Source organism: Perca flavescens, chromosome 20, assembly GCF_004354835.1.
Source record: "Perca flavescens isolate YP-PL-M2 chromosome 20, PFLA_1.0, whole genome shotgun sequence".
Lineage (NCBI taxonomy): Eukaryota > Metazoa > Chordata > Actinopteri > Perciformes > Percidae > Perca > Perca flavescens.
Window position 1 is genome coordinate 7,120,818 of NC_041350.1, and position 17,253 is coordinate 7,138,070.

Genomic DNA, 17,253 nt, shown 5'->3' on the forward strand with positions numbered 1-17,253 from the left:
GTAGGACACTGGAAATCTGGTAATTTTATGTTTTAGTAATGAACTTTATCTACATAAAAAAAAAATCTTGAGCTCAAACTTGACTTTTTGACTGTTGACCTCTATTTTGAAGTTACTGTACTCTGCCTTTGTATTGTCTGCAAAAAGTTAGACGCACGCCAAAGCAAAAGGCAGTAACTTCCACATTATCAATATTTGGTTGCTGATCACCATTTACAAAATCATTATAGTAACACCTGTATAAAATCTAGTGATCATGGCATATATTTTGGATGATTTACAATTACTTATAGGCTCTGATGGCTATAAGTTATAGCCACCGTTTCTCCTGGGCTTTTGGAAGTTACTGTTAAGACAACCCATTATTTTCTCAACGAACTTAGATAGCTACCTTTCCACATGATAAAGGATGTCTTGAATGTCCCAAAAATATCATTAACTCATTTTTGACCAAAAACAAAGTTAGGCTACTGCCTTAGAGTATTAGAACTTGGCGTTGCAGTGCCTGTGTTGACACCTTGCCATCTCTGTCATCTTGTGATCTCCTTTAATCCCATGAGGTAGGTCAAAAACTCAACAACTGAACAGACTGCTATGGAGCCAGGTCACATCATTGAGGCCATGCTGTCAGTCAGAGCCAGACAGCGTGAGTGAGCATCTCTGGGATTAACACAAATGCAGGGCAGGTTTCTTCCATCACAGCTGGCCATGGGGAACCTGTAGGCCTACTGATGATTGTTATCATCATGAAGAGCATAGAAATACTTGCGAGGGCTGCGACTAATGATTATTTTGTTATCACTTCGATCGAACCTGGGACCAGAGAACTATAGAAATTGCATTTGTGCTTGAAAAATGACTAAACATGTAAGCAATTATACAATTAGTATAATAGTTTCCAATCTTAATGTTTTTTAGAACATGTTGTAGGCTCCATCCCTACACACAGTCTGGCAAGGACCGCCTAGCAAAACAACACCAAATGGTCCATAGCATGGCTATGGACAAGTATATTTCATGTTAGGAATCTGGTTAAGAATGAGTAGATGGCTGAGTCAAATATACAGTCGATTCAGTTTTTTTAAGCTTTTAGCATATTGAATGTTTGGACTTCCTACAAAGAGAAAAACTTCAAATTAACTTTTCAAATGCTCAAATCCGCATTTTACTTTTTTTCATTGAGGTAAGGAAACCTAGAATAAGAGACAATACAAGCAAGCCTTTTACATGAGAGGTAAAAGCTGCATGGGGGCTAGACCATAGGGCTAGACAGTCTTGTGAGAATGGTGGTGGCGTGTTGGTCTGGTTTTAACGTCACCACAATGCAGTGGAAATGCTTAGTTTACATAGATAGAAGGCCGGTTTGAAGTGTCTGTGTTACCTAAGAAATCTTGTGCGTGTCCCTGTCTGTCTGTCTCTCTGCCTGTCTTCCCCGACCCCACCATCTGGATAAGGGCAACAAGCCTAAACCGGTTCATACGTGGATGGGAGGCCGGTTTCAGCTGGCTGCGTTGCCGTAGTAACGAGCTCTCTATAAATACTGTCGGGTCTTTTACCGGTTCCCACTTTAGTTCCAGTCCTCATACAGCCGACATCTCCAGCAGCGGACTTCATTGTGAGGAGGAACTGCATACTTTTTTTTAATCCCAGCATCCTGGTCTAATGGACACACTCTTTGTAAATGCTTTTTAAGGTAAGTCAAGGATTTTTTTATGTCACGTCACATTTTAGATTTAAACGCTTTTCAACTAACAAAGGGTAACTAACTTTCGGTTGTGGCGGGTTAAAGAGGACAAATAAATAGGGTCTTAGTAGGGGTGGGTATTCTTGCTATTTCACCATAAGGTCAATGTATTTAATAATGGAATCGATCTTGAGTTTAACATTACGACGTGGCCGGTGTGACAGGCGGCTGGTTAGCTAACGTTATTTAGCAATGAACATATCGCTGTTAACCTTGCTAACAAACTGGCATAACGTTAGCCTGTTAATATCCAGGGCCGTGGACTTTGGCGTGTTGCCGTTAACGTTATGCTGAACAAGGTTTTTAAACTGGCTGTGTTAGCTTGGCTTAACCACGTTAACGTTACCGTTAACTTAAGATGCTAAATCGCCTCATGGCACGAAGAGCTCTAGCTAGCTAACGGAACCGGCACATTGACGTCAGTCGTTAGTCACCGATTGGTTCCTTTTCATGCCATTCTTTAAGCTAAAGGCGGATCTTCTTTGTAATTTGATTAAATCTTCACTGGGCGGGGTTTAAACACTTTTCTGTGCAGATGGTGCCAATAAAATTAGTCATGACCGTTATAAAATGCAGCGTTATTTATTAAAGGCCTATTTTAATAAATTTTAAGCTAATTATAATGGTTTCAACAGGAAAATCCTTGTTTTTGTGATAAATTTGTACATGTAATATTCCTAGTAATGTAATTCTGTGACTTCAATGATTCAGCCTTTCAGGAAAGGAAAAGCATTTTGTATGTTTTAAAAATACTGTAAACTTCTCTTGTTTACAGAATAATCACTCTAGGAAGACGCACACTGGCCCAGGCCTTGAGTGTTATTTGAAGGGATTTAACTTCACTGGCGAGCCACCTTGGCTTCTCTGCACCTGAGCAACCCCAACACTAAATTTCATCTCTTTCATATCCAGGTAAGCCTTTTCAAGTCTGTTTTCATTTGACAGAAAGTGACAAAATGATTTTTAGTAAAGTACCATGATTTTGAGAATTCCTCAAATTTGCACGGTTAAGAATTTCCCAAGGGTGGGGGAATGTTATGAACTTTGGTAATCAAGGAATACAAGACACTGTGTTCCCAAAGCTGAATATACTCTCAATATGTCCTCCACTCCCTCTTTCAGTTTACTAGTGACTCACCAAAAGGACTTGTGACCATGAACACTGCCACTCCCAACGACTTTGACTTCTCTTTCCTTGAGGAGGGTTTCTCTGCCCGGGATATAGTTGATCAGAAGATCAATGAGTCTTCCATGACGGTAAGTGTCCAAGCTGCCATTGTTCAGGGGATACACAGATGGCCCCCTTTTTTTTTTTTTTTTTTTTTTTTAAATTTATTTTTTTGTTGTCGTTCGGTGATGTCAGCAGGTTCAACTCTGAAAGCACCTTTGTCCAGGTTACTGCTTTTGCGTTGTCTGAATTGTATTTCCTTTTACTTGACTCTTAAGCCCATGGTGATGCAAATGATTGAAAGTTTTAATATTACAGTGTGTATTGTTTGCAGTGTATTGGAAAAATGTTAAACTCATATTTTCCTTTTTTTTTTTTTTTTTTTTTTCTTCTTCCCCCCCTTCTCAATTACAGGATGATAGGGATGCGTTTTACATCTGTGACTTGGGAGATGTACTGAAGAAACATCTGCGCTGGGCAAGGGCCCTGCCTCGCGTCACTCCTTTCTATGCTGTCAAATGCAACGACAGCCAGGCTGTAGTTATGACACTGGCATCCCTGGGAGCTGGCTTTGACTGTGCAAGCAAGGTGAGTGTTGGAAAATTCCCCTAGCACTAGATGTTCTCAGAATAACCCAATACAAAGCGCTCTTTGATTAGCTGAAATTACATTGGCAGCTCGTGTTTTTAGATTGGCGCTTTTTATTGCTGACTGTTTGCATTGTCCCCCCTCTAGACAGAGATTCAGATGGTTCAGTCTCTGGGAGTGGATCCAAGCAGAATCATCTATGCCAACCCCTGCAAGCAAGTTTCTCAGATAAAATATGCGTCTGCCCATGGGGTTCAGATGATGACCTTTGATAGTGAGGTGGAACTCATGAAAGTGGCCCGCTGTCACGATAGTGCCAAGTGAGACCTTTTTACCATCAATAAGATATAGGTGTTTTAGTGGTATATTATCATTTATCACCCTAACTCCCTTTCTGCTTTGTGCCCAGGCTGGTGCTGCGTATTGCCACGGATGACTCAAAGGCAGTGTGTCGTCTGAGCGTGAAGTTTGGGGCAACACTCAAAGCTTGTCGAGGTCTTCTGGAGCGGGCTAAAGAGCTGGGGCTGGACGTAATTGGCGTCAGCTTCCATGTTGGCAGTGGCTGCACTGATCCCGAGACCTACTCCCAGGCAATCGCTGATGCCCGCTGTGTCTTCGATATCGGGGTGAGTTGTGACAGAAATTTTATATATAGATTATTTTTTTTCACCCAGCAAGGTAAACGTGAGATTTTGAATTGTTTTCTTTATTCCTAGAATGAGCTGGGCTTCAACATGGACCTGCTCGACATTGGAGGTGGTTTCCCTGGTTCAGAGAATACTGAACTCAAATTTGAAGAGGTATCTTGTTTTTTTTTTTTTTTTTTTTTTTTTTCCATGGGAAAAATATTATTTCTGTTTTGGTCTTGGACAAGCCAACACATCTTTTTTGTACATTCAGCTGCAACATCCGTACTAGCTCAAGATAATTCCTTTTTTCATGGTCTTATATTTAACTTTTTTTTTTTTTTTTTTTTTTCTCTTCCCCCCCCCCCCTTGCTAGATTACTGCTGTAATCAGCCCAGCCCTGGACAAGTATTTCCCTGCTGAAACTGGTATCAAGGTCATTGCTGAGCCAGGGCGCTTTTATGTGGCCTCTGCTTACACACTGGTTGTCAACATAATTGCCAAGAAGGTCATCATGGACGAGGAGTCAGCCTCCGATGGTAACTACCTTAATTTAAAAAAAGTTAACTTTACATTTTAGAAAATTTGAGTTTATTCTGAAAGCACATTTTTGTTCCCATTTCTCATTGGTGAAATGATTTCTGCTTTCTTCAGAGGAAGACGAAGGGACCAGTGATAGAACTCTGATGTACTATGTCAACGATGGAGTGTATGGATCCTTCAACTGTATACTTTATGACCATGCTCATTGTTTGCCAACACTACACAAGGTAAGTGAAACTCAAGGACTGAGAAAGTGGGGTGTGTGTGAAGTTTATCATCAGGGGAAAGGTGAAACAAATGATAATGGTTTGTCTCTTCCCTCCCCCTCCCCTCCTAATAACAGAAGCCAAAGCCAGATGAGGTCATGTACCCCTGCAGTATCTGGGGCCCAACATGCGATGGCCTTGATCGCATTGTTGAACAGTGTTACCTGCCTGACCTGCAAGTGGGTGACTGGCTGGTTTTTGATAACATGGGTGCCTACACGGTGGCTGCCTCCTCCACCTTCAATGGCTTCCAAAGACCTGACATTTACTACGTCATGTCCCGCACTGCCTGGTGAGTAGATGTCACAAAAATGGTAGTTGGTAATGGATCACTATCTATCTCTGTATGTTTGTACGGGTAATGGCGGCAGCATGGTTGTTAGCCCAAGCAAAATGTTTCACCCTGTGGAACAATTGTTGTTTTTTTTTTTTTTTTTTTTTTTTAAATCTTACTTTCTGCAAGTATGTCTGGTCATGAGGAACATTTTCAAATTTTAGTATTGTTACTAGACAATCTAACTTTCTATCTGCATTGTCTTCTACAGGCAACACGTGCAACAGATCTGTTCCCAGGGCATGCCAGCTCCTGCGGAGGAGTCTTGTCTTGAAGTGCCAGCCTGCTGTGGTCGAGAGAGCAACTTGGAGATTCCCAGCTTGGAGATGCCCGCTAAGCCCTGCCAAGCCCATGTGGTTTAAACGTGTTCTGTACATCGCAGCAATGTTCTCCGGATCTAGCATCCTTATTAATTATTGGAGAAGGGCGCTTTTGTTTTTTTTTTGTTTGTTTTTTCTCCTTCTTCCCTTCTCCCCAAATGTAGATTTTTAAGGCCAGTTACTTGACCGGAGGAGAATGAGAGTGACATGTTGTTGCACATTTTGTGTTCGGTACAGAAGTGGGGATCAACCCTAAATGAAATGAGGCTGAATCACTCTGGTGTCTCTGTGTGTTTCAGGCAGAGTGTTACAGGGCAACTTGTTGCTGCAGTCTTCTGCCCTAATTTGTGGTTAATGACTGTACGAACTGGAACACTGCAGTTCATGAAGAAACCATCTTCTGAACTGATATAGTGTAGGGAGACAAACCTTTTTGCTTTGCGAAAAAATGACTGGGAAAAACAACTTTACTGTGTTTCCCTTCAGTAAAGTGAGAGGCCCAGTTAACATCGGAAGTCTCATCCTTAGCTAGTAACTCGCAAAGAGGCGGTTGGAGTTTGATTTGATTCCTCAAATGGCTGCTATGTTTATTTATCTTTTCCATGATCTCCACTTCTGTACAGAACCACTCAAAAGTGTTAATCCTCAAGATGTTAACATGTATAAAACCTTTTATTAGCCACGCTTTCCTATGCAAAGTGTATAGGTACACACAAACGTACAGGAAATGAATGTGTCCCATTCTGCTAGTCAAAACACCATGTAATGTGCTGATCTGGCTGCAGCACTTGAAATCTTTTTTTCAGACGGCACTATAGAAATGTACTAAATACACATTTTTAGCTACCCATGTCAAGCATGTGATCCACCAGCTTTACCCAGGTCACCCGGCACTGCAGCTGCCACCAAAAACCAATATCTTTAGGATTAACTCTTAAAACACAGGGACTCAAGAAGCAGACTGCCCCTCTCCTCTTCTCCTCCCTTATTTTGTAACCTGTAGAAGGCAAGTCTGTTCATGATATGAATAAGCAGCAGCAGTGTTAAAACTATACGTTTTTAAAATGGATATGAAAGAGATGGGATTGCAAAATCATAATGCTTTCCTATGGAAACTTTCAAGTTTTTGTATTTTTTTAATAAATAAAACTTCAGGTGCAGAGCCAAATTATGAATGATGTGTGTTTTTGTTATGGGACAAAAAAGAAATTCATTGACTACTTGTATAGCACTATGGACCATTGAACACTATTCTTAGGATGTTTCAAGAGTTCCATCTAGTGTTTGCAGCAGGAACTGGTTTTAACTGGTGCTACCTGTGATGTTGCCACAGTGACCTTTGCAATAATAACTGACATTCCTCCTTTTCACTGGTATGTGTTTCCACTCATAACTTTCATACACATGTAAGAATTTATTTAGCTTTCCAGTGTAGACACGTGAGCCTAAAATAAACCCCCTTACTTGGAATGCACTCATGTTCAGACAGGTTTTATAGCTTCTCTGTGCTTGGAATGTAAATTATCCCTCAAGTCAATCCTGAACTTTATAGATTTTATATTATGCATGCTGCAACTGGATTGTATAACTTGCCCAATCTTAAAAATAACAAATCAACTTTGTTCCAGAGAGTTACTTCATCTACACAACAGATTTCCACACTTAATAGATTTTATTGGCAGTATTTCAACAGTTCTTACACCTGTCTTTTCACATCATTGCTGTCATATTTTTTTGCACAAATATATAATCCACACTGTAAAGAAAGCAAAGCTTTATGAAGCACTATAGAATAAAAATTTACAAAAAGAAAACCAATTGAATAAAATAACAGGCACTGAGATGGCACAGGTACTATATATAGTTCAAGTTCATTTATTTATATAGCACATTTAAACAGCCGCTAGACAGACCAAAGTGCTTTACAGCGCAAGCATATAAAAACTAAACCAGCAAGACAAAGCATAAAACACAAAATAAATGTATATATAAATAAATATGTATAAATTATATATATCATAGATCTAGAACTGTTCTATATCTATGACAGGCACACACACACACACTCTGATAGCAGTGTTGGGTGCCAACCTGCTCATCAGGAGAGGTCAGGGGTTCCGTTTCTTGCTCAAGGACATTTCGACTCTCTGGAGGAGCCAGAGATTGAACCACTTTCGATTACTAGACCAGTGGTTCCCAAACCTTTTGACATCAAGGACCCTGAAAACTGACACATTAGATCACAGACCCCCATTTAATAAGATTTTGTCCCAGGGTTCCCCATTTGATATGATTTTTATTTTTGCTTTTGTATGTTTTATTACCAAAATAGTCATCCATTCTGTCATTGTATTACTTATGGATGGAATTTTAGTTCAAATGAATTATTCCTCTTTTTTGGGAACCAACTGAAATCCCCTCAAGGACCCCCAGGGCGTTCCCAGCCTCCATTTTGAAAATCACAACCGCTCTACCTCCTGAGCCCCTTTTAATGGGAATATATTTTGTGTGTGATTTGAGTATCTGCCTGTTATAAAGGCGAGTTGTACCAGTAGTAACAGTAATATGTTGATACATGCATACATTTCATATTTATATTCACCACATGTGGTTCTACTCACATTTACAACATTCTAGTAACATCTGTAGTAAGTGACATCACATCCATAACAGTAGTATTTACAGCTGTTTGTCATGAAATTGGAGCTGCAAAGTTTAATCGCTTAGTTGTCAACTATTAAATGAATTGCTAAACTATTTTGATAATCGATTTGAATAATTTTTTATGAAAAAAAGGTCAATATTCTCTGATTCCAGCTTCTTAAATGTGAGTAAACTGAACATATTTGAGTTGTGGACAAAAACAAGACATTTGATGACGTCATCTTGGGCATTGGATATTTTCTAAATATTTCACCAGTCGATCAATCCAGTCGATTAATCGAGAAAATAATCTATGGATTAATCCACAATGAAAATAATCATTTGTTTCAGTCCTAATTTTAATAGGCAGCTTTTTATTTTACTACTACTTCTTTACAGTTTAGATTTAATTTAGGCAGCCGACGGCCAACAGTCGCCTTGGTGTATCAGGGCCTTTAGTCTGCTAAGATATTATTTGATGCCAACCCTACATATGACACACACACACTAGAACCATAGTGTACATACAGTGTGTGATGACACTGTAATTGTTGAAGAAGACATTTTAGGAAATACACTTTGCTTTCTGGCAGAGGGTTAATTAAGAAGATTGATAGGCTTACCAATCTCATATTGGATTGTTAAATACAAAGACTATACAGCCAACAGTCCGTTAGCTTAGCTTATTGGACATGTTAAAAAAATAATAACAAAAACACAACGTTAAACTTGTCAGCAATAAAAAAAAAAAAAAAAAAAAAGTAAAACAAACGGCATCCTCAGCCACATATAAACAACAAATAAGCAACTTAAATAACATTGTTCATCTTCAAAAGAGGCAGAAAGAAGTTGAAAACCGTCTGGTCCCACCCCCCTCTTCATTTGTATTCGTTATTCATAATAGAAATTCAAATTGCATCCATCAGTGTTCATGTTCAACTTAGTCGGCTGGAACAAATCAACCCTTTTGGACAATAACAAGATGTGTTATTGGGTTATGTGTTATGTGTTGTTTCTGAAGTTTCAGTTTTTGGTTACACTTTACTTGAAGGTGTCTACATAAGAGTGACATGACACTGTCATGAACGTGTCATAAACATTATAAACAAATCATAAACGTTTATGACCTAACGCTTCTTTTAGTAAGTGTCATTCGGTTTTTGTCATGACAAGTTAGGGTTAGAGGAAAAAAAAAGAAAACCTCGTCGCCAAAGGCACAAACCACTGGCGGAGATCAGAATCTCGGGGGCCCCCCATCGAGCCCCTCGGTACAAAAGTACCTGTTGCTGCAGCCTCCTGTGTCTGGTTGGGTTTAGGGTTAAGAGACAGGGGTGGAGACAAGACAAAGGTTATGGTTAGGGGTCAAAGGTTAAGGTTAGGGGTAAGGTAAAATGGGTTAGGTTTAGGGGGCTAGGTGGGGGTTAGGGTTAGGCGGGGTTATGTAGATACTTTCAAGTAAAGTGTTATAGAGTTTTTTGTTTGGATTGTAAAAAAAATGTCAGGTCATTATCACAGGTAAATAAATCTGCTTCCCAGCCTAACTAAATATTAGTAATTAACACGCTGTATTTTGTTTGATGCAAGTGTCAAAAACGTCAATAATGCTACAATATGATTTCCCCACAGGAAGACGTATTTCTGTGTGGTTAGGTTTAGGGTTAGGGGTTACCCCAGATGTGCATGTGAGATTATGATTTCACCACAGTTATGTCGCTCTGCTCATAATGCTTCCTGATGTACAAAGTAATGGCATTTTCATTATTAATCTCTTTCCTGAACACCATGATGTAACACTTTGGGGCCAAGTGACATCCGAGGATGCTGTAGCTAGAAATGAGAATGGCGGAGCTTTCAATGGCACTTTTGTACTTCCCAACCAAACTGATATAAATCGGGATGAAGAAAATCCAAACAATTAAAAACAGCAGCATACTGATGGTGATTAGACTTGCATTTTTATACAGATCTGGCAACTTTTGACCTTTGAATGCAAACAGGAAACAAATAAGGGCCAAGAAAGCGTTGTAGCCTAACATGGCAATAAAGAATCCAGGGGTGCCTTTGTTACACTGCCGCAGGACAATCTCGCTTGATATGTCTTTATATTCAGGAAATGGGGGATGCAAGTACAGCCATGGCACACACAGGGCCAACTGGATCCCAGAGACAATTGTCACCACAACCAGCGGCTGGTTGAGCTTCTTCATCAAGGAGCCTAACTTTAGGTCAAAGTTGAAGCCCACGAAGATTTGGAGCAGGTTGGCCAGAATGCAGGAGATGCAGAGGGAGAAGGCTATGCCAAAGAGAGGCAGGCCTACCTTGCAGGAAGCCTCAGTGGGTTCCCCCACAAAGCTAAATGTAAGGCAGAAGCAGAGCAGCAAGGACAAAAGCTCCAAGAAACACAGGTAACCTCCAACGGCCTTAACAACAGGAGTTCTGCGATGGATTGCAAACAAAATAGCAAACACAATGGAAACTATAATACCAAAGACTCCCAAGACACTCAAAAAGATATTGAAGGGATCTGACCAGTTGAGGAAGTCAACCATTTTCTCCAAACAGATATCCCTCTCTGGAGACGAATAGTTCCATGAACTGCAGGGTTTACACTCCACACCTATAGAAGTGAACAAAGAAATGCAAATTGAACTGTATGAAGAGAGGATGGATATTTTTGCATATTCATCATGGAGAATGAATTCCATTGAAAAGTGTTATGAAAGCGAATATTTTGTTAAGCAAATACCAAACCCCAGCATCTGATCACCAATACAGTGCAGCAGTGTGACAGTAAAGTCGCGCAACATTTGCAAATGAATCCAACGAAGACAGGACAACAAACCTGAACATAATATTCCATATACTACTCCTGCATAGGAGAGTTCAAACTTTTTAACTTTTGAATGCATTATTTAATAATATAATAATAAATCAACTGTTTTTTTTGCATTAAACTGTTACTTCAAATTGCCCTGTATAGGATATCGTCTTAAAGCTTGGTGTAAACAACATATTTATTGTCGTTTCATGGTTTTGGTTTTCAGTTCAGATGTTTCCTGTTCTATTCCTTGTCCGTGGTTCTGTTTAGTTTGCCTGTGTTCTTTTAGTTCGTGTTCTCTGTTTAGTTTTTCTAGATCCATCCGTTTGCAATACAGGAAGTGAAGCATTTGCATGCTTCACTTCCTGTATTGTTATAGTGATCAATTTCATGTGTCTAGTTTTGTTGAGTGTTGAGTCAGATTAGTCTTGAATGTGTTTCACCTGTCTGCGTGCTCACTTTGTCTGGTGTCAGTTTATCATCTCACTTTACTGTCAAAAAGTTCTGCCTGTGCCTAGGGCTGTGTTTTCTCGTGCTACTGGTTTTTGGATTTTTGGATAATTACCTGCTTACTTGGATTGTTAGTTTATTTTTTGGTCATTAAATCATTCAGCTCTCCATTATCTCCTCATCTCCTCCTCTGCATTTGGGTCCAAACCTGCAAATCCTGACTCGTGACGTCGGTGGTGTGTACCCTGATCACATTTAATAAATCTTAAACCCTGATTTAAAACCTTGGACAGTTGGAGCATAATAATAAGTTTTGTGGGAGTTTGAGAAGCAGATCAGAAATTTATTTTGGCCCAAAACCATTCTGTGCTTTATGAAAAATTAAGCATAAGGTTCAGGGGGCCCCTCAAATCAACAATTATTTGTATGTGTGCACTACAGATTATAGCTACAGATTATAAAAACATTCCATTCCAACTTTCCCCTATTAAATATCCTCAGTTGCTGTATGTATCTATTATAGGGATCCTCTTAGAAGACAGGATCTTAATTACCTATTTGAGGTGGTGCGTATTTAAAGGAAACACTTACCATCTCCAGGAGAAAATTCTCCTTCTGCACATGGAACACAAATGTTGCAACACGGTTTGCTTTGCTTTTTCAACTCCTGTCCTGGTTTACACGTTTTAGAGCAGTTGTAGGCTGTTACCTTTAAAAGACAAAAAAGATGCAAGACCAAATAATATCCATAGATTATTTTGGGAAATAAATATATCATGACATTCTAACCTTACCGTCACATTGCGCATGCTTCTAACAAGATCATCAGGGACTTCAAATTTTCCATCTGGCCAGTAATGGCCAATGGTTTGTATGCGTGTGGGGGATTCAGCCATGACCCAACGTAGAATATCATATCCTATGTTGGGGTCTCCATTGGCGTCAAAGAATATATGCGTGGTGTTCACAGTGAAGTTTACTTTCTTGATTTCCATAAGAAGCTGCGGAGACAAACAACATTGATGTAAAATGAAAGAAATGTTTCTTTTTTTGCTTATATTACTTGCAAAAGGACAAATTATAAAACAGGAAATATTTCACATAGAAGACTTTCAAAAATGTTAGAATATTGTAGGTATATTTTGTCAATAACAAAAGAAATACATTTCTGTTCCTTTAAAGGAATAGTTTGCTTATTCCTTTTCTTGCAGAGTTTTAGATGAGATGGTCTTGATCAAGGGAAGTACATTCGGGAAACGACAACAAACTTCGAGCTAGCAAGCTACACGCTGAAAATGGAAAGTTTTGAAGAAAACTTTGACTGTGCAAAAAGGTAGGCCTGCTTGGTTCTTTCGGGGACTGATTGTAAAGACTTACAATGAATATGTTTACGGCATTTACTCTCTAACTGGGACGTTTTGGGACTGACCATGGTGATACACTGGTAAGAGCAAATTAGCTAATTTATATATCTCATGTTTACTGTATTGTGTGAACAGTTGACTTCATTTTACATTATAGGTGGTGTTTTCTTTTTGCGGGGTGCAAATGTTCCACCGAAACAAGTTCCTTCCAGAGACTATTTTGCAAAGCCACCGTTAGTGCGTCCGGGAGCTTAGCGTCACCCAAGACGATTGGGATTGCTTTAAAGAAATGCAAACAACCTAGAGCGTTTCTCCTATGCTGGAATGTATGTGGAGTGCCGTGGAGATAGGTCTGTCAATGTGAGACTGAGAAGATCGCTAGTGGCATCAATCGTCTCATCAAATTCTGCAAGAAAAGTATTAAGCATTTTTTTCCAAAAAATGTCTAACTATTTCCTTAAAGACACACATTAGCAATGCATAATCTCCAATGTCAGAAGATAACTTTACTGTACCTCCAAGGCTGTAAATGGGGTGCTACGTTCACACACGTGTTTGTGACACTTTAGCAAGCTGCGAAGCCCCTCAACAATGACTTGAACAGCTAGGTAGATATAGTATGATTCATCCTGGTCAACGTAACTAGCCAAGCAACTCAGATCCAGACATTGCTCTGTTAGCGAGCAATTACTTCCTCTGTTCTTCTCAGACTGATTAGAACAAAGTGGATACTGAGTCAGGTGATGTTCGAGAATGGTGTTATTGGTACCGTTGAACATTGAGATGACATAGTCTTTAAAACCAGGAACCTCATTCCTCTTAGAGATGAATCCGAAAACCTCCCCGGCCATCTCAATGCGTGGCATTGCAGTGATGTTTTCAGAGGTGGACCATGCATCACTTGCAATCCAAGTTCTGTTGAGGTTGTGTTTGATAGCTGCTTCCATGATGATAACAACATTGGCTTCCTTGGTGAACACGATAACGGCTTCAGCAGAAGATGCATTGATTTTGCGTACCAGCAAAGCCAGCCTGGTTTTGGAATTGTTCGTAGAAAAGTTATCAGGCAGGATCTCAGTGAATTCAATGCATATATCCTTAGATTTACTGATTATGTCCGCAATGCTATCACTGCCGTACTTCCCGTACTCATCATCACTTCCTATAATGCCCACTGTTTTCCAATTAAACTGTTTCACCAGCTCAGCAATGGCTTTTGTCTGATACAGATCACTAGGTACTGTTCGCAGAAAAGTTGGGAACTTTAACTTGCTGCTGAGTTGCTCACTAGTCGAAGAATAGCTAATCTGTAAGAAACAGGAATATATCATGTTAAAATGGTTTTGCATGCTGTTTGCAACATTAATACTAAATATAAAATTGAAAAGACATTGGTAGAAGCAACCCACGCGTAGTGGCACTTGACAGTGCAAACACATGAAAACATGCCAAAACAATCCAATGGGTCACATGTGTCAAACTCAAGGCCCGCGGGCCAAATCCGGCCCCTTGCAGATTTAGATCCGGCCCGTATATCAGTTTGGGTTCACAATAAATTTTGGCCCGCCTAGTTGTGCGCCAAACCAAAAACACAGGAAAGTGTTTTTTAAACTGCAATTATATGACATTCAAAGCAGAATATGGCATATTTGCCAAATCTGAGACTCAGAAATTCCCCCAGAAGAAGGAGTTTTCATATTTAGGCTGTGAAACAAGAATGGAATCATTGTTTTGCTTGATTTGCTAAATTCTATGATGGCTAAGGAACTCTTTTGATGACTTTTGAAGGTCTTCATGTCAACAAAAATGCAACAAAAAGCAACAAATAGGTGAAAAATGTCTGAGAAAGCCACAAAAAGTCAGAAAAAAACAACAAACATTATGAAAAAAGCTACCAAAATGTAAAAAAAAAAAAAAAAGTGACATGCAGTAACAAAAGCACGTCAATAAACTCTACATCTTTTTCCAGTGTGGCCCTCTGGGAAAATGAGTTTGACACCCCTGCACTAGGTGGTGGCTGTAAATGTTTACATACAAAAGAACAGCTACCTAGTGACTCTCTCTGTATGTGGACTCTCTCTCTCTGTATGTGGATTTTTACTATGCAAAGCCACTTAGTGACCTAACACAGTGAAGTAAAATCATTGGGGTTCCCCTTGAATCGCTCCAACAAATTTACTGGAAACTCAGCACTAAAAAGGCACGAGGTATTATGCAGGATTCTAGTCATCCGGCATACAATCTCTTCTCCCACCTTCCATCAGGGAGATGTTTGCAGAACATCCAAACGCGCACAACACGTTTTAGGGATAGGTAATAAGGTTATTGAACAATAGCACAACAGGAAGGAGGGCTGTGGTCTGAACTTAGTCACTTATGTGTATTGTGTTTGGATATTCTATAATGTTTTTAATGCTATTATGTTTTTAAAATTGTTATTATTGACTGGTGCTGAGAGAGTGCAAAGGCATTGTATTTCATTGCTGTGGTACTTCGTACTAATATGCATATGACAATAAAGTAACTGAAGTAACCTACACAAAAGGGGAAATTGTTTGTATGGGAGGAAGGCTGTCAGTGCCGCTACGCGTGGGTTGCTTCTCTTTCTTTCTCTCTACATTCAATTGAATTCCCGACCGATTTGATTGAACTTCCTGAGCACCCTGGACTTTTTTTTGTCTTTCCATGAATACTAAATACTTTGTCTCAAGACAAATTAATTACAATTATTGCCTTATGTGTTATCAAATCTTAGAGTGAGATAAAAAAAATTCTGTCATAATAATCATTAGCTCTAAACTATTCAAAGGCATCTAACATATTTTGCTTTTTCAACTGTACTTAATAGGACACTATCAAGTACAGAGAGAAACATACCTGGGCCACTGATGACAGAGCAAAAACTCGTGCAACAGCTATTGATACTTCAGAATACCTTTCACCTATCACTGCCTTTGTTTGGGGTTCAGGTAAAGCAGATTGAAAGGTTGGAGGTACTAAGCATTTATCACGGTTCTTCAACATCTGGAGTGTCGCTCTTATGGCAAAGCTGACATCTCCACAAGTGTCATAGATGTCATATCCAATGGTGAAGTTGGGTAGAACCCCAGCACGCTGGTTTATTTCTGTGATGGCGTATATCATCACTTGAGACCTAAGGAACACTCGTAAATCATAGCTGCAAAAATTGACAAAGGACACATGGAAACAAATAATTTATGTTATAGTCATGTAAATGGACTAATTGTTAATAAGAGCGCACTTTAATTCAATTTCATTTATAGTGTCAAATCATGACAGAAGTTATCTCAGAAGACTTTACAGATAGAGTATGTCTAGAGAGAGAGAGACTTATACTTACTCACTACAGGAGATTGTTGTTCTATTGGTTTGTAAGTGAATTGGGAAAAGTCCTCCAATGATGATGTCCCCAGGAGAGTAAGCATTTAGAAGACCAGAACTTGGACAATGGCAAAACACACTCATGATACTCACAAATAACCACAGCAAGAACATTGTGGATACACAGGGGTAAAACACATGCATGCAATTGTTCCTTTTTCTAGAGTATGAACTGGTTCATTAACTACAGCTGTCATATAACACCTACTATGGGAAGTCAGACTGGATCATTTGCATTGTCAGGTGTGATCTACTTTAATGCAAAACACTAGCACATCTTCAAAAAAAAATTAAAAAAAACACCTCGTGGCACAAAAATAACACGCTGATTTGAATTGCTCATAGAACCACCCCATTACAGTATTGAATTATTTATAAACTCTTGATGATTTTCCTACCTTCAGATGATAAACTGGTTTAGACAAGATGGGTGTATGTATTTGACTGCATTTGTAAAGCATTTGAATTGTGCAATGGCTCTTTTATTCAGGTCAGTGACCCCAAAAAAGAATAACTGTGGCGCAGTTTGCAAAAGAGTCCATGAGAGGGCAACATGCTACATGTAGACTATGCTCTTTGAGTATCTTGGGCCTTAAAAAGAATTGTGTTTTATTTAACAATGAGTCATACCATCATGGTCATTTGTTCAGTTACCATAGCTTGAGTAATATGGACATAATATAATTTATATTTTGCAAATCAATTCAGGCCCACATAAACAGGTCATTATTGAATCAGTGACTTCTTAAAACACATTTTATGATGTCGTGTTTTTACCCTCTCATCTATTAATTTCATTGAATTTATTCATTGTCATTTTTACTGTATTTAAAAGGTGTCCCTTCTTCTGTTTTCACTATTACAATGATGTCTATAAGAATGAACTGTCGAGCACAAAGGCCATTTCCTCATGGTTATTATTTATTATGTCAGCAGAGGTCAGAATTGTAAAAGTTATTCCAAAGCACAAGGCAATACATCCGTGGA

At 39.2% G+C, this 17,253-nt stretch overlaps 2 protein-coding genes across 2 annotated transcripts; one reads left to right on the forward strand and one right to left on the reverse strand.

The window, feature by feature from the left end:
- The first annotated feature begins 1,545 nt into the window (after positions 1 to 1,545).
- odc1 (ornithine decarboxylase 1) lies at positions 1,546 to 6,764 on the forward strand. The gene is made up of 11 exons (XM_028566202.1): positions 1,546 to 1,693; positions 2,520 to 2,656; positions 2,867 to 3,001; positions 3,327 to 3,500; positions 3,648 to 3,820; positions 3,910 to 4,126; positions 4,217 to 4,300; positions 4,503 to 4,665; positions 4,781 to 4,896; positions 5,013 to 5,227; positions 5,481 to 6,764. Exons 3-11 carry the CDS (start codon positions 2,900 to 2,902, stop codon positions 5,629 to 5,631), a joined length of 1,395 nt encoding a protein of 464 aa, XP_028422003.1. The 5' UTR covers positions 1,546 to 1,693; positions 2,520 to 2,656; positions 2,867 to 2,899; the 3' UTR covers positions 5,632 to 6,764.
- A 3,156-nt stretch (positions 6,765 to 9,920) lies between these two features.
- LOC114547084 (G-protein coupled receptor family C group 6 member A-like) lies at positions 9,921 to 16,008 on the reverse strand. The gene is made up of 5 exons (XM_028566316.1): positions 15,742 to 16,008; positions 13,380 to 14,171; positions 12,295 to 12,501; positions 12,092 to 12,209; positions 9,921 to 10,849 (listed from the first exon to the last, which is right to left on the reverse strand). Exons 1-5 carry the CDS (start codon positions 16,006 to 16,008, stop codon positions 9,921 to 9,923), a joined length of 2,313 nt encoding a protein of 770 aa, XP_028422117.1.
- Between the last annotated feature and the right edge of the window lie 1,245 nt (positions 16,009 to 17,253).

Coding starts and splice junctions, on each gene's coding strand:
- odc1 (XM_028566202.1), top strand. CDS start 2,900: ATGAACACTGCCACTCCCAACGACTTTGACTTCTCTTTCCTTGAGGAG. Junction 3,501..3,647: donor GCTTTGACTGTGCAAGCAAG/GTGAGTGTTGGA, acceptor TCCCCCCTCTAG/ACAGAGATTCAGATGGTTCA. Junction 4,301..4,502: donor CTGAACTCAAATTTGAAGAG/GTATCTTGTTTT, acceptor CCCCCTTGCTAG/ATTACTGCTGTAATCAGCCC.
- LOC114547084 (XM_028566316.1), bottom strand. CDS start 16,008: ATGATATACGCCATCACAGAAATAAACCAGCGTGCTGGGGTTCTACCC. Junction 12,502..13,379: donor CCCCATTTACAGCCTTGGAG/GTACAGTAAAGT, acceptor TTGTCTCCGCAG/CTTCTTATGGAAATCAAGAA. Junction 10,850..12,091: donor AGAATTTTCTCCTGGAGATG/GTAAGTGTTTCC, acceptor TCACTTCTATAG/GTGTGGAGTGTAAACCCTGC.